This window comes from Ovis aries, chromosome 3, assembly GCF_016772045.2.
Source record: "Ovis aries strain OAR_USU_Benz2616 breed Rambouillet chromosome 3, ARS-UI_Ramb_v3.0, whole genome shotgun sequence".
NCBI classification, from domain to species: Eukaryota; Metazoa; Chordata; class Mammalia; order Artiodactyla; family Bovidae; genus Ovis; species Ovis aries.
Window position 1 is genome coordinate 134,880,609 of NC_056056.1, and position 22,963 is coordinate 134,903,571.

At 49.9% G+C, this 22,963-nt stretch overlaps 1 protein-coding gene across 3 annotated transcripts in view; it reads left to right on the forward strand.

The window, feature by feature from the left end:
* GALNT6 (polypeptide N-acetylgalactosaminyltransferase 6) overlaps nt 1-15,666 on the forward strand; it is a 39,631-nt gene extending 23,965 nt beyond the window's left edge. For all 3 annotated transcript variants that reach the window (XM_027967307.3, XM_012174255.5, XM_042246708.2), the window contains 8 exons: nt 1,297-1,446; nt 2,489-2,723; nt 6,457-6,574; nt 8,655-8,855; nt 9,388-9,519; nt 10,218-10,319; nt 12,253-12,405; nt 13,454-15,666. In XM_027967307.3, the coding sequence (XP_027823108.1) occupies nt 1,297-1,446; nt 2,489-2,723; nt 6,457-6,574; nt 8,655-8,855; nt 9,388-9,519; nt 10,218-10,319; nt 12,253-12,405; nt 13,454-13,567 (1,205 nt within the window). In that variant the 3' untranslated portion in view covers nt 13,568-15,666. The remainder of the gene's footprint in view (nt 1-1,296; nt 1,447-2,488; nt 2,724-6,456; nt 6,575-8,654; nt 8,856-9,387; nt 9,520-10,217; nt 10,320-12,252; nt 12,406-13,453) is intronic.
* The last annotated feature ends 7,297 nt before the right edge of the window (nt 15,667-22,963 follow it).

Genomic DNA, 22,963 nt, shown 5'->3' on the forward strand with positions numbered 1-22,963 from the left:
TGATGAACAAGGGTCCTGAAGTGAGCCCCCTCTCAGAATGAACTGGAGATCTCATCAGATACCCCACCCTTCAAGGAGCTTTCCACTCCCCCTCTCCAATTCGGGCGTTGGCCCCTCCTGCAGTCTCCCCCAGCCCTGCGCCACCTCTGGCGGTTCCTTCATCACCTACCCTGCAGTTGCCCGCTCCCTGGGCAGACAGGCTCACTGCTGTGCCTGACTCTGCAGGCCCTGGGTACCTGGCTTTTAAGTTTAATTTAAAAGCTGTTCTGCATCATTTCATCTTCCTAAAGAATTCCACGTGCAGAGGAGGTAATAAAGAGGATTAGAGGAAGGCTTCTTGCTGCTGCCCCAGAAGCCAGAAATGAACGCTTGTGCACGCTCCACTTGTCAGACGTGCTCTGAAGAGCCTGGGAGACAGAGACTCAGACGCAGAGAAATGACTGCCAAAGCCCGAGTGTGGAAAGGAGGGGAGGCCTGAGACACAGCTCTGAAAATCGGGAGCTGAGGCCAAGAGAGGCATCGAGAGCCGTCATCAGAAGTTTATACTTGATTTGAAACCAAAGAAACACAGCTGTGAGGTCCTGTCTCCGACATCAGAGAAGTCGCCCCAGTATACAGACGCAGGGTGGGCACTGCGGAGCCAGTGGAGTGTCCTGGCAAGGTGGCCATGTGCTGTGGGCACCTCCTCCACCCTCCGACCCCCACCTTGGGCTTCGGTGAAGTTGCTCAGCACAGTAGGTGTGAGAGAGGATTAGAATGCAGGCCTGCTGGAGGCCTGATAGTGCCCGGACCTGGTGTCCACGGAAGATTACGTATGCCTCCCTTGTAGCTCAGTTAGTAAAGAATCTGCCTGCAGTGCAGGAGACCCGGCTCAATTTCTGGGTCGGGAAGATCCCCCGGAGGAGAGCATGGCAACCCACTCCAGTATTCTTGCCTGGAGAATCCCATGGACAGAGGAGCCTGGCAGGCTGCAGTCCATGGGGTTGCAAGAGTGGGACACGACTTAGCGACTAAACCACCACCAAGTCGCTTCTGTTGTGTCCGATTCTGTGCGACCCTATGGACTGTAGCCTGCCAGGCTCCTCTGTCCATGGGATTCTCCAGGCAAGAATACTGGAGTGGGTTGCCATGCTCTCCTCTGGGGGGTCTTCCCGACCCAGGGATCGAACCCACGTCTCTTACATCTCCTGCATTGGCAGGCGAGTTCTTTACCGCTCGTGCCACCTGGGAAGTGCAATGGGGAATTAGGTTTGTGGCAAAGTGTTGAGCGGGTGGCAATGACCCTGTGCCTTCCAGAGTACTTGAAGGAGCCCCTGGAGCGGCACGTGAAGCAGCTGCAGGTGGTGCAGGTGGTGCGGCAGCAGGAGAGGAAGGGGCTGATCACCGCCCGGCTGCTGGGAGCCAGCGTGGCCCAGGCGGAGGTGCTCACCTTCCTGGATGCCCACTGTGAGTAAAGGGGGCCGGCCCGGCTCTGCCCCCCTTCCCTCCCTGGCAGAAGGAAAAGCTGGGACCCCTGCGTCACCCAGGCCCCTGCCTGCTCTGCTGTCCCAGGAGTGAAGCAGGCTTGGGACTCCCCCAGATTCTTCAACCCTTTTCTCACCCCATTCCCTAGGATGGTTATCAGGAGGCATGCACAGCCCTAAAACCATTAAAACTAAAACCTAAAACTGTGGTGACCCCACAGTTGCTGGGAGAATGTTCTAGAACCCAGACACTCCTCTTCTTGCTCCCCTGATCTGTACCTCATTCTGAGCTCAGCCCCTCGGACAGGCTCCTATTACCTCTGGGTGCTGTTCGGTGTGGCCCTTTCCACATGGAAAGGAAGGCCTGCTTTTTGCCCCCAAACAAAGCACTTCCCTTGCTGTTGTCGGGGGGGAAAAAGTGTTCCCTGAAAGCAGTGATATTCTGAGAAGCTGTAGACTTGGAGTCAGAAGACCTGGATTTGTTTTCTGACCCTGCCACTAACAGCCTCAGTCTTCTCCTTTATCAAGTGGGATAAGGATGCCAGCCATCCTCACCAATAAAATCATCACTCCAGGGGCCAAATAATCTCTGCAGGTCATCAGAAATCCCCAAGGGGTGATTATTCTGCAGCTAGAGCTGAAGCATGAGGTGCAGAGACCCCAGGGAGAGGGGCACCCCCGCATGAGACCCTCACTTGGGTGGGGAGAGTCAACGGAGTGGCTAGCCTGCAGACCCTGAAGACAGCCCTATACGGCCTCCCTGTGCCTTTGGAGCCTCCATGTTACTCCCCTGATACCTCTGTTCTCCCCTCCAAAGCCATTTCCACCTCTCTGGGAGGAGGGGCAGGGGTAGCCGGGTCCTGGGAAATCTCTGTCTGCTCTCTGTGGCTGTGGAGCATGCACGTGTTTTCCTGCCTACCACTGGGGAGCAGGCACTTGTCCTCCTGGGGCTCCCCACTGGCCGGGGGGTGCAGGCTGGCCAGGGGGCAGCATCCTGACTGCTGTCTCCTGGCCCTGGCCTGCAGGTGAGTGCTTCCATGGCTGGCTGGAGCCCCTCCTGGCGCGCATCGCTGAGGACGAGACGGTGGTGGTGAGCCCGAACATCGTCACCATTGACCTGAACACTTTTGAGTTCTCCAAGCCCGTCCAGAGGGGCCGAGTCCAGAGTCGGGGCAACTTTGACTGGAGCCTGACCTTTGGCTGGGAGGTTTTACCGGCACGAGAGAAGCAGAGGCGCAAGGATGAGACCTACCCCATCAAGTAAGTACCATAGCCTTGTGGGCCCCCACGCTGGCCTCTGCAGTCACAGGGACCTGGGCCATCTCAGGTCAGCATTTATTAGGTGTTGTGTGAAGAGCTTAGCATATTTAATCATCATCCCCTTGAGGTAGGTACTATGATTAGCCTGTTTTGCAGACGAGAACACTGAGGTTCCTGGTGGTTAACAGTTGGCCCCAGACTATACCACCCTGGAAACTAGGGGAGCAAGAATGCCCATCCCACCAGTTTGGCCACAAGCCTGTCCCCCCACCGTGGTGCTGTCCTGCCTAGTGCCATAACAGTTGGCTCTCACTCTCCATCTTCCTTGTGCCAGGCCCTGGCTTCAGGGCTTTCTGTACTTTGTCTCGTCATTTCTTCCCTACAGGTAGAAAGGACATGACTGCTGCTCGCAGAGAGATAGTGGGTAGAGACCATTGTAAAACAGCTGTTATAATAAGAGGGGGTGGTGTGTGCAGCCAAGTGGCCATCTTTGAAAAGACTGAGAATGTCTTAAAGGAGGATAGACGAATGTCCTGCAATGGGCAATGCGCTGCAGTTGTCCTGAACTCTTTCAGGAAAGGGCCAGATAGCAGATATTTTAGGTTTTGCCAGGCTAGGCTTCCCAGGTGGCACAGTGGTAGAGAATCTGCCTGCCGGTGCAGGAGATGCAAGAAATGCAGGTTCAGTCCCCTGGAGTAGGAAATGGCAACCTACTCCAGTATTCTTGCCTGGAAAATCCCATGGAGAGAGGAGCCTGGCGGACCGCAGTCCATGGGGTTGCAAAGAGTTGAGCACAACTGAGTACCCACACACATACATACGTGCAGCTACAAAAAAGAATCTTTTCAAAATGTAAAAACTATTCTATGCCAGAACCTTAGAAAGTCAGGCCAGCTGTGACCCACAGGCCACAGTCTGCCAGCCCCTGAGCTAGAAGGCAGGTGCTTGAAAGTTTATCCATTGTTTGATGCCCAGCTGGGTTTGCCTTCTCCCAACACACCCACCCTGCTCCTCCCTCTCAGACTGCCTGTGGGTGCTGTTAGAGACCACAGATGTCTCAACCAGACTGCGTTGAGGAGTGACTTTTAGAGTATCCATTGCTTCTGGATTATCTGTACCACAGTTTTTCTATACTGTCCAGGAAACTGAAGGGTCAACCAAACATGTACCAGGGGTGGTGGGAAGCAGACTTTGGGGACATAGTGAGCAGGGTTGGGAGGGAAGGCTTTCTCCCCTTCCACGTCCCTAGATCCTAAGAAATGCTGCCCAGAGCCTCAGTAGAGAGGCTGCAGAAAGGAATCCCATGGATCTGGAACAGCCAGCTGCTCTGTCTCCTTTGGAAAGAAGAGAAGCAGCAGCAGAAGGGGCAGAAAGGAAAGGAGAAGACAGGAGAGAGAAAACAAATTGGAACTCCCTATTGAGTCTTTGCTTGATTCATAGATGTCTTTTGTTTGGGATGCACAGCAACAAAGCCCCCTCCCCCCAAGCTAGGGGCTAGGCACACAGTGGCACAGTCAGGGACAGGGCACCAGGCCCCCACCCATCACTGACGTCCCCTGCTCCGATGTCCAAGGACCATACAGCTGGAAGACAAAGCTCCAGTATTTGAGGAGTGAATCTGCTCCCTGGTCCAAATGGCCTGGTGGTGTGCTTGCTTGCCTCAGGCACTTTGCCTGGTACCCGCCAGGAGACCTGCAGGCAGCACCCTCCCTTCCACCACTCCCAAAGTTAACAAGAGACTAAGAGAAGAGGTGAGGACACAGGGGAGCTCAGGAAGCAGGCCCTGGCAAATACAGAAAGTTTTCTCTGAAAATACAGAGAGTTTTCAGAGGTTGCCAATTGGTTGTGGGTCTGTAGTGACATTCCCTGTGTAGTTATCCTCAGAGATAATTTGTCAGTGGCTTCTTAGTCAGGGGGACCTCCCAAAACCAAGAAACAGGGACTTCCCTGGTGATCCAGTGGTTAAGATTCTGAGCTCCCAATGCAGGGACCTGGGTTTGATCCCTGGTCAGGGAACTAGCTCCCATATGCCACACTAAAGATCCTGAGTGCTGCAAGTAAGACCTGGTGCAGCCTAAATAAGTAAACAAATATTAAAAAGAAAAAAGCCAAGAGACAGGCTTAGGTCCAGGAGACCCTCAAGAAGCAGCCAGTTAGTTCCAAAATGCTCATCTAGAGTCCCAGGACTCTCTGAGCCTTCCTTGGCCTTCCTTGGGCTGGCTTAGAACCCCTAGGAGAAGCCAACTGCTACTGCTGCTGCTAAGTCGCTTCAGTCGTGTCTGACTCTGTGCGACTCCATAGACGGCAGCCCACCAGGCTCCCCCGTCCCTGAGATTCTCCAGGCAAGAACACTGGAGTGGGTTGCCATTTCCTTCTCCAATGCATGAAAGTGAAAAGTGAAAGTGAAGTCGCTCAGTTGTGCCCGACTCTTAGCGACCCCATGGACTGCGGCCCACCAGGCTCCTTCATCCATGGGATTTTCCAGGCAAGAGTACTGGAGTGGGGTGCCATTGCCAAAGCCAGGGACAAAAAGCCTGCCTGAGCTTGAGGGTTTCCCAACTGAAATTCCTTCCAGGTGGCTACATGAGCCAACCTCAGGGCAATGAGAACAGTGGTAGGGTAACACCAACTTCAGGCTCCTGTGTGGTTGCCTTGACTAGTCAGCCAGTGAGTACTGATTGAGGCCCTGCTGTGTCTGAAACACCTTGACTGGTCCTGGGCTTACAGAGAAGGTTTCTGCTTGGCTGTGCCACATGGAGCTGCCCACTGAGGGCAGCAAAGCCCCATCCAAGCCAGCCTGGCCTGGCGCAGAGACAAACAGTGAGTGATATGTGTGCACTCCTGTCTCCCCAGCTCCCACCCCTGCCTTCAACCCTTAGCTCAGCCCCTGTCATGAGCAGTGTGCTATCTAAGTTCTTGATGTTTCGTCAGTTTGTCTAAATGTGGGTCCGTGCCTCCCTGCCTTTGTCCGAAAGCCAGAATCTTTTTGTAATCTCCAAATGCTCCCTTTAGTCCAAATCGAGTTTAATTTCATCTCACTTCCTACCCTGTTTCCAGGAGCACCTATGTCCAAAACCATTTTCACAGAGCTTCTGATGACTGAGTATCTACTGTGCTTTATGAACTTTGCTGCCAAAAAGCAAAAGATGGTGACTTTTGTCTCAGCTACTACCCTGTCTCTCTACTGACCTCTTTACTCTGTATGACTAATACATAGGACAATCCCAGATAGCCCGTGTGTAATATATCCAGTTGGATGAGTAAATAAGTGCCTTTTATTATTTATTTATTTACTTACTGTTGGCTGTGCTGGGTCTTCATTGTTGTGTGCAGGCTTCTCATTTGTGGTGTCTTGTCTTGTTGCAAACAGCGGGCTCTAGGTACGCTAGCTCTCTGAGGCCTATAGAATCTTCCTAGACCAGGGATCGAACCCATGTCCCCACATTGCAAGACGGATTCTTAACCACTGGACCACCAGGGAAGTCCATGAGTACCTTTCAGAAGACAGTCATGATCTTTACATCTCTCTTGGACCCAGTCCTAGAAGGCAAAAAATAAAAGCTCAATAAACATTTGCTAAGTGAATGAGTTAGTGGCTGCACATCCCAGACGAGAAGAAAGGAGGAAGGAGGGAGTCTTAGGAGAATCTGCAGTGAGTCCGCCCCTTTCCATGCTGGGCTCCGGCCCCCCTTCCCCCCAGAAGATGCACATGCTTTTCCCTCTGTCTCTCCAGATCCCCGACGTTTGCTGGTGGCCTCTTCTCCATCTCCAAGGCCTACTTTGAGCACATCGGTACCTATGATAATCAGATGGAGATCTGGGGAGGGGAGAACGTGGAAATGTCCTTCCGGGTGAGAGCGAAGAGGGCTTCGTGGGGGAACCACAAGGTCCCGGGGCACGGATGGCCCAAGACCCCGTCTCTTAGGCAGCAGCAGGGTCAGCATATCCGGAGCTGAGCTTAGAAGGCTGGCTCTTCCCCGTCATGGCTCCACCTTCCCTCTGCCCCCACACCCCCTGGTCCATGGCAGTAGGGCCATGGGACTCAGATTGGACATATGGGAAGAGATGACTGGGCAGAACCCCTCAGAGGGAAGGGATAGTTGGGTAACAGGGACTGGACATCTGGGGATCCGTGACATCTTTCATGATGTCTGTGGGAACAGAATTAGGGTGAAGGTGGGACAGATCAGTAAGCAGTCACTATCCTTTTTCTGGAAAAACCAGGCTCCACTTCCTAGGTCAGAGGACACATGCCTCGGTAGCCTTTGGAGTTACCCTCCCCTATGGTCAGCATGCTCTTCATAACTGTAAGAGAAGATGATGGCCCAAATTCTGGTGGACCCCAGAACTCTGAGAGATTCCAGGAATAAAGCAAATCAGGATTAGGTTAGCAAGAAAGGCTTCCTTGTGGTGAAATCGACACAAATCTCCGACCAGGAGAAAGTAATTAACAAGGAAATGAGCTTGCTTATGAAGTCATTTGGATGGCATCGTCGACTCAATGGACATGAGTTTGAACAAACTATGGGAGATAGTGAAGGACAGGGAAGCCGGGTGTGCTGCAGTCCATGGGGTTGCAGAGGGTCGGACACGACTGAGCGACTGAGTAACAACAACAGTGAAGTCGCTTATCACAATGCCTGGCAGGAATACGCAGTTCATTGACATCATTGCTGTTACTATGGCTATGATTGTGCATTTCTGTTGCTGCTGTATGAACAGCACTGAAACATGTTTATTATGTGTGCAACAGATCACCAGTCCAGGTTCGATGCATGAGACAGGGTGCTCAGGGCTGGTGCACTGGGATGACCCTGAGGGATGGGATGGGGAGGGAGGTGGGAGGAAGGTTCAGGATGGGGAACACATGTACACCCATGGCTGATTCATGTCAATGTATGGCAAAACCACTACAATATTGTAAAGTAATTAGCCTACAATTAAATAAATAAAGAAAAATAAATAAAATTAATAACAACATACCTCCCAATCTAAAACCTAAAAAAGGACAAGACGCAAGTGGAAGGAGTGTTCTAAACCAGCCCTCTGACAGAGAACGGTCACCAACTTAGCACCGTAATTCCCAGGGTTCTGATTCTGGGCTAGTTCATGAGCCTCTGACCTCTGTTCAGTCTTTCTGTAAGGAGGCTACTGTACTAAAGGTCAGGTGATTGCCATAAACCACCTGATGGTGGCTTTTAAACAGTGCATTGATGCTTTGATTGGGTCAAAAGTCCATCTCCATTTAAAGGAGCTTGAGTTCCTGAGTTTCCAGTAACACGTGAGTGAGCTGATAAAATCACCTTTCTGGGTCAAAAAGCCAGGTGGCGCCAGAGCTCAGAGTAGGTAAGATGGATGTAAACTTGGCCATCTGTCTCTTCTCCAAAGTGGGCCCTGGTAACCCTCAGGACCCTGCAAATTTCCGCTTGCTTAAATCAAAAGTGAACCACATCAGAGAGCCAGGGATTGTGTAGTTATGGCCTGTGATGAAGCCTGCTACTGCTGCTGCTAAGTCGCTTCAGTTGTGTCCAACTCTGTATGACCCCATAGACGGCAGCCCACCAGGCTCCCCCGTCCCTGGGATTCTCCAGGCAAGAACACTGGAGTGGGTTGCCATTTCCTTCTCCAGTGCATGAAAGGGAAAAGTGAAAGTGAAGTTGGTCAGTCGTGTCCGACTCAGCGACCCCATGGACCACAGCCCACCAGGCTCCTCCGTCCATGGGATTTTCCAGGCAAGAGTACTGGAGTAGGGTGCCATTGCCTTCTCTGGTTATGAAGCCTAGTCTGTGTCTTTTTTTCCAGGGGGAGAGAGGGGCATTTCCGTGATTTCGTGGACCTGGGGTCTGGCACCCTGGGAATGGAACAGAGTTGCTTGGGGTAGGTTGTCCCACCCATCTGCTGAAAACCCCATCCCGTCTCATCTTATGGCAGGTGTGGCAGTGCGGCGGCCAGCTAGAGATTATCCCCTGCTCTGTGGTCGGCCACGTGTTCCGTACCAAGAGCCCCCACACCTTCCCCAAGGGCATCAATGTCATTGCTCGCAACCAAGTGCGCCTGGCTGAGGTCTGGATGGATGGCTACAAGGAGATTTTCTACAGGAGAAATCTGCAGGCAGCACAGATGGCCCGAGAGGTGAGAGGGGAGGATGCTCAGGAGATGTTCAGATGAAGAGAAGGGCATAGTCTCAGACCGTGATCCAGGGCTTCATGATGATGGAGGCCCACTCAGCTCCGACACCTGGTGCCTTTTCCCCTCAGGCCTTGGGAGCTAGAGCCCCGGCTCTATTTTGGAGGCTAGAGAATGAGGAAGGGCAGGCTTTGTTGTCCCTGCCTGGAGAGCCCCAGCATCTTTTAGAAGGGGAGGGAGACGAGATTTGGAGGAAGAACCTCTTACAGGAAGAATGGCTTTGCTCTGAGAAAGTAGGAATTGAAGACTGGAGGAAAACTGAGAGGTCACAGGAGACGGGGAGTGCTATGGGTGGGGATCCCAAAGCCAAGGCAAGGGGTTTGGGATTAGATGTGGAGCTGAGCCAGGGACCCCACTTATTGGGAATGAGCATGAGACCCATTCTGGGAGAAAGCGGTCCCAGAAACCCTAGGCTACATCTGCCCAGACAGGAAGGCCAAGACTAGTGAGACTGACCCTCTGGGGGCTGCCTTGACAGAAATCTTTTGGTGACATTTCGGAACGACTGCAGCTGAGGGAACGACTCAACTGTCGCAACTTTTCCTGGTTCCTGGACAACATTTACCCGGAGATGTTTGTCCCTGACCTGAAGCCCACCTTCTTTGGAGCTGTGAGTCTTAAGAACAAATGTGCCTACCCATCATCCCAGAAGCCCCAGGAGAAGTTTCAGGACCATTGAGCCCATAGCTGGATGAGAAACAATCGATTTTTATTCTCCACACTCGTTTATCCAGGAGGGGGACCTGGAGGCCACCTGGGCTTCTAGAACTAGCTGAAAAACTTCATAAGGAGGAAATAAGCTGTAAGCAGTGGTTCTCACTCACTCACTTGCATCAGTCACCAGAAAGGCTTGTTAAGACACCGTGTGTTGAATCAGGAGGACTGGGATGGGGCCTGACAATTTGCATTTCTAACCAGCCCTCAGGCGATGCTGAGGGTCGGGGGTGGGGGGGGGTGGGGGGGTGGGGGGGGGGGGGGGGGGGGGGTGGGGGGGTGGGGGGGGGGGGGTGGGGGGGGGGGGGGGGGGGGGGGATCACACTTTGAGAACCACTGCTCAGAAGGACATTCCTACAGGCTGAGGGCTTTTCCCAGAGATCTGCCTGGTTGCCCACCCCGCCCTTGCCCAGCCCTTGGGTTCTGCACCTCATTTGCTGTTCACTCCAGGCATCTGGGTTAATAAGCGGGGGAGGAAGGTCACAGAGGGGGAATGCAGCCATGCAGATTTATTCCAGATGGACCCCATACCACAAACCAAAAAACCACCTCACTGTGTTCCCCTGAGCTCCCTCTCTGCTCACCATCCTGCAGCTCAAGAACCTTGGCGTGGATCACTGTCTGGACGTGGGAGAGAACAACAACGGGGGAAAGCCCCTCATCCTGTACGCCTGCCATGGCCTCGGTGGCAACCAGGTACACAGCCCAACCGCTGACTGGCCTGTCTCCCGGGGCACCTCCTCTCTGCACACACCCCCTTTCTCCATACAGAGGAGTCCTTTCCTGAGGACTAGGGCAGGAGAGATCCAGAACGAGGAGGAGATACCAGTCCTGCCCTCAGGAAGCCCCCAGTCTGAGGGGAAATGCATGATACACACAGATAAGGTCCTAAGTGTGGATCAGGGGCCTCCAGAGAGGAGTGAGCAGCAGTGCTGGCTGGTAGAGAGGGGCTGGATGGGGCAGGATTGTTCATCACAGGACGCCTGCTGAAGGATGTGAGCTGCTGAGTGATGTTTTAAGGTGACCGTGAAAATTTTTTTGAGCCCTTTCCCTCACCTACACTCAACTTTTTTTTTTTTTTTTTTTTGCTATTTCCAGGAGGCCCATTTATTATATTTTTTAAGTGGCCAACTTGTGGAGTTGACTTTTGAAATTTATTTATTTTTGGCTGTTCTGGGTCTTCATTGCTGCACACAGTCTTTCTCTAGTTACAGTGCTTGGGTTTCAGTGGCTTCTCTTACTGCAGAGCACAGGCTTCAATAGTTGTGACACCTGGGCTCAATAATTGTGACTCACGGGCTCTAGAACGCAGGAGTTGTGGCACAGGGCTTAGTGTCCCAAGGCATGTGGGATATTTCCAGATCAAAGATCGAACCGGTGTCCCCTGTGTTGCAAACTGTATTCTTAATCACTGGACCACCAGGGAAGCCCTTACATTCAACTATCTTCAATGCTTCCCCTGCCCAGAAGCTAGCACTCTGATCCTACCACCCATCAGTGACCCCAAAACAACTCCCTAGTGCATCCACTGTAAGGGCCCATTTCCCCCTGTGCTACAATGTCCAGCTCTTTCCTGAGGAATAACTAGTAACCTCTTTGGCCCCAGTTCCTCAATCTACCCTGAAGGCCCAGTGTTTGATAAGTAAAAGGCAATTGAAGCAGAGCTGAAGGAAGGAAAAAGTGGCAGGGGACACTGAATAGGATGCCAACGTATGCAAGCGAAGACAAACCCATTCTGAAGCCATTTCCTGTACCACTGGCCTGCACAGTGATTTTAGGTGGCATACCGCTGAGCATTTTTTCTATAAAGAAAGCTGAGTGCCGAAGAATTGATGCTTTTGAACTGCGGTGTTGGAGAAGACTCTTGAGAGTCCCTTGGACTGCAAGGAGATCCAACCAGTCCATCCTAAAGGAGATCAGTCCTGGGTGTTCATTGGAAGGACTGATGTTGAAGCTGAAACTCCCATACTTTGGCCACCTCATGCAAAGAACTGACTCATTTGAAAAGACCCTGATGCTGGGAAAGATTGAGGGCAGGAGGAGAAGGGGAGGGCAGGAGGAGAAGGGGACGACAGGGGATGAGATGGTTAGATGGCATCACCGACTCGATGGACATGGGTTTGGGTGGACTCCGGGAGTTGGTGATGGACAGGGAGGCCTGGCATGCTGCAATTCATGGGGTCACAAAGAGTCGGACACGACTGTGACTGAACTGAACTGAACCTATTTACAAAAAAAGAACCAGCATATCAAACACATGATTTCACAGATAACGCTTTAAATGAGGTGAAGTTAATATTTTTTTTTCGGTCGAGCCTCACAGCTTGCAAGATCTTAGTTCTCTGACCAGGGATCGAACCCTTACCCTCTGCAGTGGACGGTCCCTGGACTGCCAGGGAATTCCCTAAGTTAAATTTTTACCTAAAGAAAAAATATTTAGTAACTATTATCTATTATTCCAGTATAATAACCCAGATACGGTGGCACATGAATTACTGAAATCTTGGCATCCACTCATTTCCTCCCCAAGAGGCCATCTGTGATTGATATCTCTGGGCTGTTGGCTTTGGGAGGTGGCGGGAAAACTCTCCACCTGTCCCTCAGAACCTTCTCTTGTGTTGTGTTCTAGTACTTTGAGTACACAACCCAGAGAGACCTTCGCCACAACATCGCAAAGCAGCTGTGTCTACATGCCAGTGCTGGCACTCTGGGCCTTAGGAGCTGCCACTTCACTGGCAAGAATAGCCAAGTGCCCAAGGATGAGGAATGGGAATTCACCCAGGTGAGTGAGCTGTCCTAAAACCTCAGAATCAAGAACCTGAGGCCGCAACTGCCCCCTCCCTTCCTTCTGCATCTTCTGAGATACTATGGGGTGGATCCAGACCATGTAGGAAGTATGGAGAATGGGAGCTAGGTCACAGGCAGCGTCACGGGACTCAAGTGCTGTTTGGTGATGGCTGATTCTGCTTGATATAAAGATGGAGGTAGGGTTATGGTCTAGGGCCAGCTCATAGTCCAGGTATTTTTAGGGTGAACCCCAGTAGATGAAGAGTCATTCATGGTTCCCGCCTGGCCTCTGTGTGCTAAGCACAAGGCACTCACGTACTTTGGTTTGGTTAATCTTCCAGAGGCTCTTCCCAAGTAGGTGGTGTCCCCACGACTAGAGATGGGCCAGCAGCAGCTCAGCAAGTTTGTGTCTGACCCAAGATCCTTCACTAGGTAAATGGTAGACCTGGGGTTTGGACCAGATAAGTCTGACTCAATAGCATGGGTTCTTTCCATTAGACTGCCCTGCCTCGGGATGAATGATGTAACTTCTACAGGATCGGGCTCAAACTAGCAGCCTCCGATGAGCCTCCATACCCACTCCACCCCAATCCCTAATCCTGGGCTTAGGAAAAGAGGAGCCTAACCTTGGGGCTACAGGGAAGGGAGTAGTCTGAATATGATCAAAGGCAGAAAGTGCAGGTAGACTGCAGTGGCCCAGGTCTTTGAGACTGGCCATCTGGAGGCAGTTTTCATTTTCATTTCATCCTGAAAGCATTTTTCAGTTAGCCCATGGTCCTGCCTTCCTGTGTTGCAGTTCTTCATGCTAAAGCTGGAGGTGGCAAATTGGCACCCAGCACAGGAATGCCAATTCCTGTGAAAACTCAGGAATGCATCTCATTAGAGTATCTGGCATCCAAGGAAAGGAATGTGGAAGTATCCCCCCTGTGCCTTGCTGGATTTCCCTTCCCTTTGGTTTATTGTCCTCATCTCATTTACCCTAGCAGTACTATCAGAAGTCTGAGGCCTAAGTTGACCCTTTGTTTTGCTGTGTCATCTTTTAGGATCAACTCATCAGGAACTCAGGATCTGGTACCTGCCTGACATCCAAAGACAAAAAGCCAGTCATGGCCACCTGCAACCCCAGTGATCCCCACCAGCACTGGCTCTTCATTTAGGCCCCAGATCGCCCCCTTTGGGAGTTCCCACAAGCTTCTCAGGAAACAGAATCTGGGGGAAACCTGATGTTTGAGAACCTGACCAGCAGCTTCCCTGTCAGCCTTAAAGATGGATTTCAAATCCAAAGGAAGTCAAGGCAGAACCTTCCTACTCCTTGCAACAACATTGGGCCTGATTTCTTTCCTCCACTTTGGTGGACAAGACCATTAGAACACATAAGACAGGGCCTAGAGCTCTCCTTCTGTCCTAGAAACAGACCTCCAAAGCAGAGGAGGCAGCTGGGGAAGGACCCGGGGCAGCAATGACGAATTCAAGGAAAGTGCCCCTGCAGCCACGTCCTGGATCCCTGGTCATCTAGGACACCTGCAGCTTCCAGTGAACTCTAGAATCTATCAGAGGAATTGGAGGTCTAAGTCTCCCTTGCTGTTTTTACCTGAAGCACCTTGACAGTGCTTGACAGGTACACAACAGTCCTATGAGAGAGACAGGAATCACCGTGCCCATTTTATAGACAAGAAAACTGAGGCAGAGAGGAGTAAAGGAGCTGGTCTGTATTCCACAGCTGGTGCGTGGCTGGAGCTGAAACTGAGGCTCAAATTTGAACCTTGAATCCAGGCTCCTCCCACTACGAGAACACTAAGCAACTAGCCATCAACTCTCCACTCTTTTTTCACTCCAGTCTGACCCTTTCTGGCTGACTGGTCTCCATAAAGCCTAGAACAGTGGACCAGGTAACCATGAGGGAGACCACATTTGGGAATCCTGTGATGTTCATTTTGAAAGAAACCTTGTGGAACTAGCTAGTGATTTCTCAGGTTTACGTCCCAGAGCCTTTTTTCAATGCTCCTCGTAAGCAAATTAGCCATGGATGAAAATGAAGGCAGGATGAGGGCAGTGCCCACCAGGCCCTGATTTTCCAAAGGTCTGCAAACACAATTTGAAAGTCCTTGTTTTAATCCAAGCCTATCATTTTCATATTATGAAACCAAAGCCAGATAAGAGAAGTTACTTGCCCTAGGCCACACAAGGAGGTATTGGCAACCCAGAAGCTAGGACCCAGATAAGGCTAACAGAATTCCTGGGAAGTCTGAGGAAGCAGGGCTCACGGGTAGCCTGGAGCATGACTCTGTGACTGGCCTGGTGTGCTGTTCTCGCATGAACTCCCCACGTGGAGCAGGCCTGCTATGCATGTCAGCTCTTCTCCAAGCAAGTTGGACCCCAGCACACATGGCCGCTTTGCCTGAAGTAGAGAACCCCAGCTGCCTGAAGGAGGACCCATTGCTTCCAGGAGGGATTCCTACTTTGAGTAGAGGGCTATCCTCTTGGGCATCACCACATGAGGCTGCCGTGGGACCACAGCTGCCTCTCCTTCCCACTCAGGAAGTCTAGGTCCCATGGGGCAGCCCAGCCAAAGAGAAAGAAGAGTGGCCAGCAGTGGAGAAAGAGAAAAGTTCTTTCCCAGCACGAGAAGAGAGTGGTACACAGATCCCAATGGAAATAAAGGTTTTATGGCATGGGTGAAGAAGTTGGCATTGGGTTCCTCTTCTTCTGGCTTGTCCCTTAGCTGATCTGTCTGGAGGATCCGCTGCTTCAAGTTGTGAAGAATCACGCACATCTGAAAAGTTCTCTCTCAGCCACTGTCTCATCTCTAGATATCCTCTAGCTTTCAATCTGGCCTACACAACTGTGTCAAGCATGGGCGGACATGAGGAGATATGAGGCTCTTCCTCCTGTGGAACTCCCGCTCGAGCTGGGAAAAAAGCTGAGAACAAGTCATACCAAAACTAGAGATTTTCAGAGCTGGACTAGGTGAGTTAGAACAGTTCCTTTCATTTAGGGAAATCAAGAAAGCCTCACAAAGAAGGTAACCTTAGACCTCAAAGGATGAATCCTCAGGTAGGAAGAGCTCAGTAAGGAAAGATCCCACATGTGAGAAAAGTCGCAGAGGGGCAGCAGTGCAAGTGGGCGCGGGAAGCAGGAAGACCTCAGGGGGAGGGCGCCGTGGATGGTAGAAGCCAGGTCAGGACCACACTTTGGCTTTTGCGAGCCCTAGGCACTTGAGCCGTCATTAAAAAGTATTAAATTATATTTCTTAAAACTGCGTTGGTATTAAGATGAACATAGTCCTGAGTGATTCTTGAGACTGAGACACGTTTGCGGGCCTAAGAAGTATTATGGGCCTTGGGCACTGTGCCTGCTGCGTTTACTGGGGGAGTCAGCCCTGTAGAACAATGGGTGGGGTCCCCATTGAGAAGACTGTGACTGCCATGCTAAGTTCGGTAAGCTCTAGGGAGCCTTAGTGCTTAACTCCAGTCTTAGCCCAACTCTCAGTTCCATTAAGCATCCTGACATTTATCAGGCACTGATTGTCTGCCGTCCGTTTATCTTGATATCCCTCATATTCTCTATAGGATCAGCCAACAGCTCTGCAGCCCAATCTTATGATGCATGCCCAACCAAGGTGCCCTGTCATGGTACTCAGTTTCCTCACCCCGACCCCACAGCAGGAGAGCCTCACCCAGGGCCAGTCAGCTAAGGATAACCCACAGGAGTGAGAGATGCAGCAGGTTTGGGGGTGAAGGGAGGACCAAGGAAGAGAAGTGCTCAAGAAGAGAGAAAGAGCACTAATGGGGTGGTAGAGGGGCTCAGAAACCAGCTTCGTGGCCTGCCCTTAGCCCAGGCTGGCCTTGACCTATCCCCACATCTGTGCTACTAAAATCCACCCCTCTGATCATTCTCAGCTCAGTTCAGTCGCCCAGTCGTGTCCGACTCTTTGCGACCCCATGGACTGCAGCACGCCAGACTTCCCTGTCCATCACCAACTCCCAGAGTTTACCCAAACTCATGTCCATCGAGTCGGTGATGCCTTCCAGCCATCTCATCCTCTGTCGTCCCCTTCTCCTCCTGCCCCCAATCCTTCCCAGCATCAGTCTTTTCCAATGAGTCAACTCTTTACATGAGGTGGCCGAAGTATTGGAGTTTCAGCTTCAACATCAGTCCCTCCAATGAACACCCAGGACTGATCTCCTTTAGGATGGACTGGTGTGATCTTCTTGCAGTCCAAGGGACTCTCAAGAGTCTTCTCCAACACCACAGTTCAAAAGCATCAATTCTTTGGCGCTTAGCTTTCCTTGCAGTCCAACTCTCACATCCATACATGACCACTGGAAAAACCATAGCCTTGAGTTGACAGACCTTTGTTGGCAAAAGTGCCATTCTCAGGGCTAAACGAAAACCGTAAATCCTGCTTAAAATCTTGATGCTGGTTAGCCCTGTGCTACTGTCCCCTGGCTCCAGAAACCTCTCACCTTAGCACTGAGTGGCTGGTCCCCTCTGGGGATCTATTTCCCACTTGAAGAGAATGTGTGCCATTGCTAAAAATGAATAAATGTCCTAGAATATATTTCTTAGTTTTAATTACAAAAATAAGGGATTTCCCTGGTAGTCCAGGGAGAAGGCAAATGGCACCCTACTCCAGTTCTCTTGCCTGGAAAATCCCATGGACGGAGGAGCCTGGTGGGCTGCAGTCCATGGGGTCGCTAAGAGTCGGACACGACTGAGCGACTTCACTTTCGCTTTTCACTTTCCTGCACTGGAGAAGGAAATGGCAACCCACTCCAGTGTTCTTGCCTGGAGAATCCCAGAGACGGGGGAGCCTGGTGGGCTGCCGTCTGTGGGGTTGCACAGAGTCGGACACGACTGAAGTGACTTAGCAGCAGCAGCAGCTGGTGGTCCAGTGGTTAAGATTCCAAACTTCCAATGCAGGGGACATGGGTTTTGATCCCTGGTTGGGGAACTAAGATCTGGCAGGCTACCAGGAGCAGCCAATAATAATAATAATATTGTAGATAAGTCAAATAACACAGAAAAGTGTGTTTTAAAAGTGAAACTGGGGAATTCCCTGGTGGTCTACTGGTTAGGATTACAGGCTTTCACTATCATGGCCGGAGATCAATCCCTGGTCAGGGAACTGAGATCTCACAAGCCAAGGTGTATAGCCAAAAAAGTACACACACAAAAAAGGGAAATTGATCATCACAGTGCTCCCATACCTATTGATTCATTGTCTAGAAGTAATCCTTTTCTATAAAGGTAATAATTTCTAGGTATAAACCTTCTGTACCCTGTTTCTATATATATAAGTATATATTACATATATGTGGGTAGCCATTCCTTTCTCCAGGGGCTCTTCCTAACCCAGGGATTGAACCTGGATCTCCTGCATTGCAGGCAGATTCTTTACCATCTGAGACACCCAGGAAGCCCCCTATATAAAACAAATATATATAAATAATATATGAATATATTTTTAAAAGGAGAAGGGGGCAGCAGAGGATGAGATGGTTAGAAAGCATCACCAACTCAATGGACATGAATTTGAGCAAACCCTGGGAGACGGTGAAGGGCAAAGGAGCCTAGTGTGCTGCATTCCATGGGGTTGCAAAGAGTAGGATATAACTTAGCAAAAAACAACAGCAATAAACATATAGGTACACAGAGTACCATATTGTTTGAAACTTGTTATCTTCATTTAATATACCAAGGGCATTTTTTCATATCATGTCATTTAAGTCTAACTCATTCTTTTTATCTCATTTTTAAAAATATTTATTTATTTGGCTGTGCTGGGTCTTAGTTGTAGCACACAGGACCTTCCGTCTTCCTTGCAGCATGCAGGATCTTTAGTTGTGGCATGTGGGATCTAGTTCCCCAACCAGGGATCAAGCCCAGGCCCTCTCCATTGGGAGCATGGAGTCTTAGACACTGGACCACCGGCAAGTCCCTAACTCATTCTTTGTAAAAGCTGGATAGTATTCCTTAATATGATTAAACCTAATTTATCCAACTTTCCTCTATTGATGAATATTTAGGTTTTTCCCAATTTTTTGACAAATTTTATGACAAACTACACAAAATTGGATGACAACTGTACTAGAATCCAGGCCTCCCTGATGGGCTCAGATGGTAAAGAATCTGCCTGCAATGCAGGAGACCTGGGTTCAATCTCTGGGTTGGGAAGACCCCCTGGAGGAGGGCATGGCAATCCACTCAGGTATTCTTGTCTGGAGACTCCCTGTGGAGGGACCTGGTGGGCTACTGTCCATGGGGTCACAAAGAGTTGGACACGACTGAGCGACTAAGTCGGAGAAGGCAATGGCACCCCACTCCAGTACTCTTGCCTGGAAAATTCCACGGGCAAAGGAGCCTGGTAGGCTACAGTCCATGGGGTCTCGAAGGGTTGGACATGACTGAGCAACTTCACTTTCACTTTTCACTTTCATGCATTGGAGAGGGAAATGGCAACCCACTCCAGTGTTCTTGCCTGGAGAATCCCAGGGACGGGGGAGCCTGGTGGGCTGCCATCTATGGGGTCGCACAGAGTCGGACACGACTGAAGTGACTTAGCAGAGCGACTAAGTACAGCACTTACGAGAACCCACATCTTTCTACATGTATTTGTGTGCCTCTGTTTATTTCAAAAGGAACTAGCATTGCTCAGAAAAAATGCAGAGCCTCAGAATAAAAGCCAAGCCTTCCTCCACACATCACCCTCAGAATCAGGATGAAGAGTCTGACCAGCATGAGAGATGAGGCTCAGTGTGAGATTAGGCAACGGCACTGAGAGTATTAAGTGCAATGCTTAACAGTCTAATTTTTAAGCAAATACATATTAGGCTTTCCCAAAGAATACAAAGATGGATGTGATATTGACCCTGCCCTCAAAGGCTCACTTTGGAGTCTGTAACCTTCAGGAGGCTCGAGCTTCCTCTTGGACTCCTCATCCTGAGGCTAGAGCCATCTCCCTACCCTCCAGAGGGGGCAGGGAGGTGGAAGGAGAATGACAAAGGAGGCCAGGGTTCCCCAGCCAGCTCAGCCCTCTTCCCCAGGGCCAGGTCTGCTTTAGGTTAGGATCCTGGGGGATCGGGCTGGAGAGGCAGTGCCAGGGTCCAGCCCCAGTGGATCCAGGGAATTCGAAGCGGGGACGGTGTTGGCAAGGAAAACTTATTTATTTATTAATATAAGATTAGATTAGGAAGAAATAGTGTAGTAGGAAAATTAAGTGGAGAAAGAGGGCTGAATAACTTGGCTTACGGGGAAAGCCAATAAAGTTCCAGACAAGGAGCTTGCACTATCTACGTTGGGCCACCGGCGCCCACTTGAGTATCTAAGGGTGCCCCTCCTTAGGCTCCCTTTCGCACGGGTCTTAAAAGCCAGGGCAAGTAAGTAGACTTAGTGAGCTGCCCCGCTCCAAGTGGGAATTCAGCCTGAAATTAGAGTAAAGAGGAGACACGGGAGAAACCAGTCCAGCGACTGGCTCCATCCTCTATTGTTCAGAAAGCCTTTTATACTTTTGATAAAACATGGAGATCAATGGGTAACACAAAGTTATGCAGCGTTAGCAGTCCAGACTCATCAAAACCAGGCTTTTCTCTCTGCATACCTAATTGTATACACAAGTCTTAGGTGATTTACATCATCTTCCGGCCAAAAGGGCCAATTAACAGTTTACAGCCTTGTTTCTGATAAGGGTTTGTCAACCAGAAGACTTGTTTGTGTTGATCTTCCCAAAGTCTGGTGCCATTCTCAGAAAGCACTAAATAAAGTTACATTCTTACATAGCAAGGATACAAGAGGAGTGTAGTGATATATAACAAAGAGAAAAGTAATTAACTCAAAAGTCTAGTGTTGCTAACATAAAAACTACTATATATCTTTTCCATATCCCGTTTACATTGATTAACATCCTCCCAGGTGCCTAAAAGATAAAGAATATGGAGGCCTGGCAGCAGTCATTGAGTCAACAGTGAAAATCCTCTACCAATGTAATTTTTAACTCTTTAGAAAAGGCTCTGTATCTTTAAGATGCTTTTAAGCTTTGTGCCTCTTGCAGCTGGGGGGCTGAAAGCCATTCACAAGCTGTAGGAGGTCCGGGGGAACCTGTTAGGCAAGCTGGAGAGTTATCAGAGGGGGTTTTAACTGAAACATCCCTTTCAAATGCAGAAGACTAAAGCCCTGATTTGACTTTTTCCAGAGAATATTAGAAGAGTGGAAAAGCAGGCAGATTCTTATTTTGGGGGGGTGGATGCTCAGGAAATTCCAGGGGGAAACCTGAGGTCTGATTAGCCTTGCCATCAGAGCTCTGCCGCATGACCTTGTCACTGGTGGAATTCCTCACGCTGGCTCCCGGCAAGGCAGCCCTTAGTGCAGTTCCCCGTCCCCTTCCTGGCTTCAGTTCAGTTTATTTCAGTTCAATCTCTCAGTCGTGTCCGACTCTTTGCGACCCCATGGACTGCAGCATGCCAAGCTTCCCTGTCCATCACCAACTTTCGGAGCTTGCTCAAACTCAAGTCCATTGAGTCAGTGATGCCATCCAACCATCTCATCCTCTGTCATCCCCTTCTCCTCCCGCCTTCAATCTTTCCCAGCATCAGGGTCTTTTCAAATGAGTCAGCTCTTTGCATCAGGTGGCCAAAGTATTGGAGTTTCAGCTTCAGCATCAGTCCTTCCAATGAATATTCAGGACTGATTTCCTTTAGGATGGACTGGTTGGATCTCCTTGAAGTCCAAGGGACTCTCAAGAGTCTTCTCCAACACCACAGTTCAAAAGCATCAATTCTTCAGCACTCAGCTTTCTTTACGGTCCAACTGTCACATCCCTACACAACTCCTGGGAAAACCATAGCCTTGACTAGATGGACCTTTGTTGGCAAAGTAATGTCTCTGCTTTTGAATATGCTGTCTAGGTTTGTCATAGCTTTTCTTCCAAGGAACAAGTGTCTTTTAATTTCATGGGTGCAGTAATTTTGGAGCCCCCCCCAAAATAAAGTCTCTCACTGTTTCCATTGTTTCCCCATCTATCTGCCACGAAGTTATGGGACCAGATGCCATGATCTTAGTTTTCTGAATGTTGAGTTTTAAACCAACTTTTTCACTCTCCTCTTTCACTTTTATCAAGAGGCTCTTTAGTTCTTCGATTTCTGCCATAATGGTGGTGTCATCTGCATATCTGAGATTATTGATGTTTCTCCCAGCAATCTTGATTCCAGCTTGTGCTTCATCCAGCCCAGCATTTCCCATGATGTACTCTGCATATAAGTTAAATAAGCAGGGTGACAATATACAGCCTTGACGTACTCCTTTCCCTATTCGGAACCAGTCTGTTGTTCCATGTCCAGTTCTAACTGTTGCTTCCTGACCTGCATACAGATTTCTCAGGAGGCAGGTAAGGTGGTCTGGTATGCCCATCTCTTGAAGAATTTTCCATAGTTTGTTGTGATCCACACAGTCAAAGGCTTTGGCATAGTCAATAAAGCAGAAGTAGATGTTTTTCTGGAACTCTCTTGCTTTTTCGATGATCCAATGGATGTTGGCAATTTGACCTCTGGTTCCTCTGCCTTTTCTAAATCCAGCTTGAACATCTGGAAGTTCATGGTGCATGTACTGTTGAAGCCTGGCTTGGATAATTTTGAGCATTACTTTGCTAGCGTGTGAGATGAGTGCAATTGTGCGATAATTGAACATTCTTTGGCATTGCCGTTCCTTAGGACTGGAATGAAAACTGACCTTTCTCAGTCTTGTGGCCACTGCTCAGTTATCCAAATTTGCTGGCATATTGAGTGCAGCACTTTCACAGCATCATCTTTTAGAGTTTGAAATAGCTCAACTGGAATTCCATCACCTCCACTAGCTTTGTTTGTAGTGATGCTTCCTAAGGCCCACTTGACTTCACATTCCAGGATGTCTGGCTCCAGGTGAGTGATCACACCATTGTGGCTTCCTCTGTGGACATCACTGTGGCACCATTCCTGGCTTCTCTCTGCCTAAATCACAGCTCCACAGCCAGTGCTCATTCAGGAACCTCCCAACCCAGAGTTTGCCACCCACGACCAGGCACTCTGCACCTCCCTCCTTCTTCCTCTCCTGACTCTGATGAGCAGAGCCTCTCATCTCCTGCAGGACACACCTGTCCTGAAACTCCCGATCCTCCGCCCCCACCCTCATAGCCGGAAGACTAGCTTCCTATCCTGAAGGCTCTCTCTTCTCACCCACCCCATACCCTCCTTCTCTGAGAGCTCTTTCATCTGCTATCCATATGAGTTTCCCCTAACCTGCTTCCTAATACCGTCCTCCATCAGAAGTCTCTCCACTGAACTTCCCTGGTGGTCCAGTGGTTAAGACGCCTTGCTCCATTGGAGCTGGCACAGATTCCATCCCTGGTTGAGAAAGTTCCATATGCCAAGGGGCAGCCAGAGAGAAAAATAAATGCATAAAGTAAAATACACCCAATGGAAACTAAATACCATTAACAATTTGATACCATTGCCACCACAATCACACCTTTAAAAAAATGAATAATAAACAAACATTTGGAAGTATACATTGTTCTTAAAAAA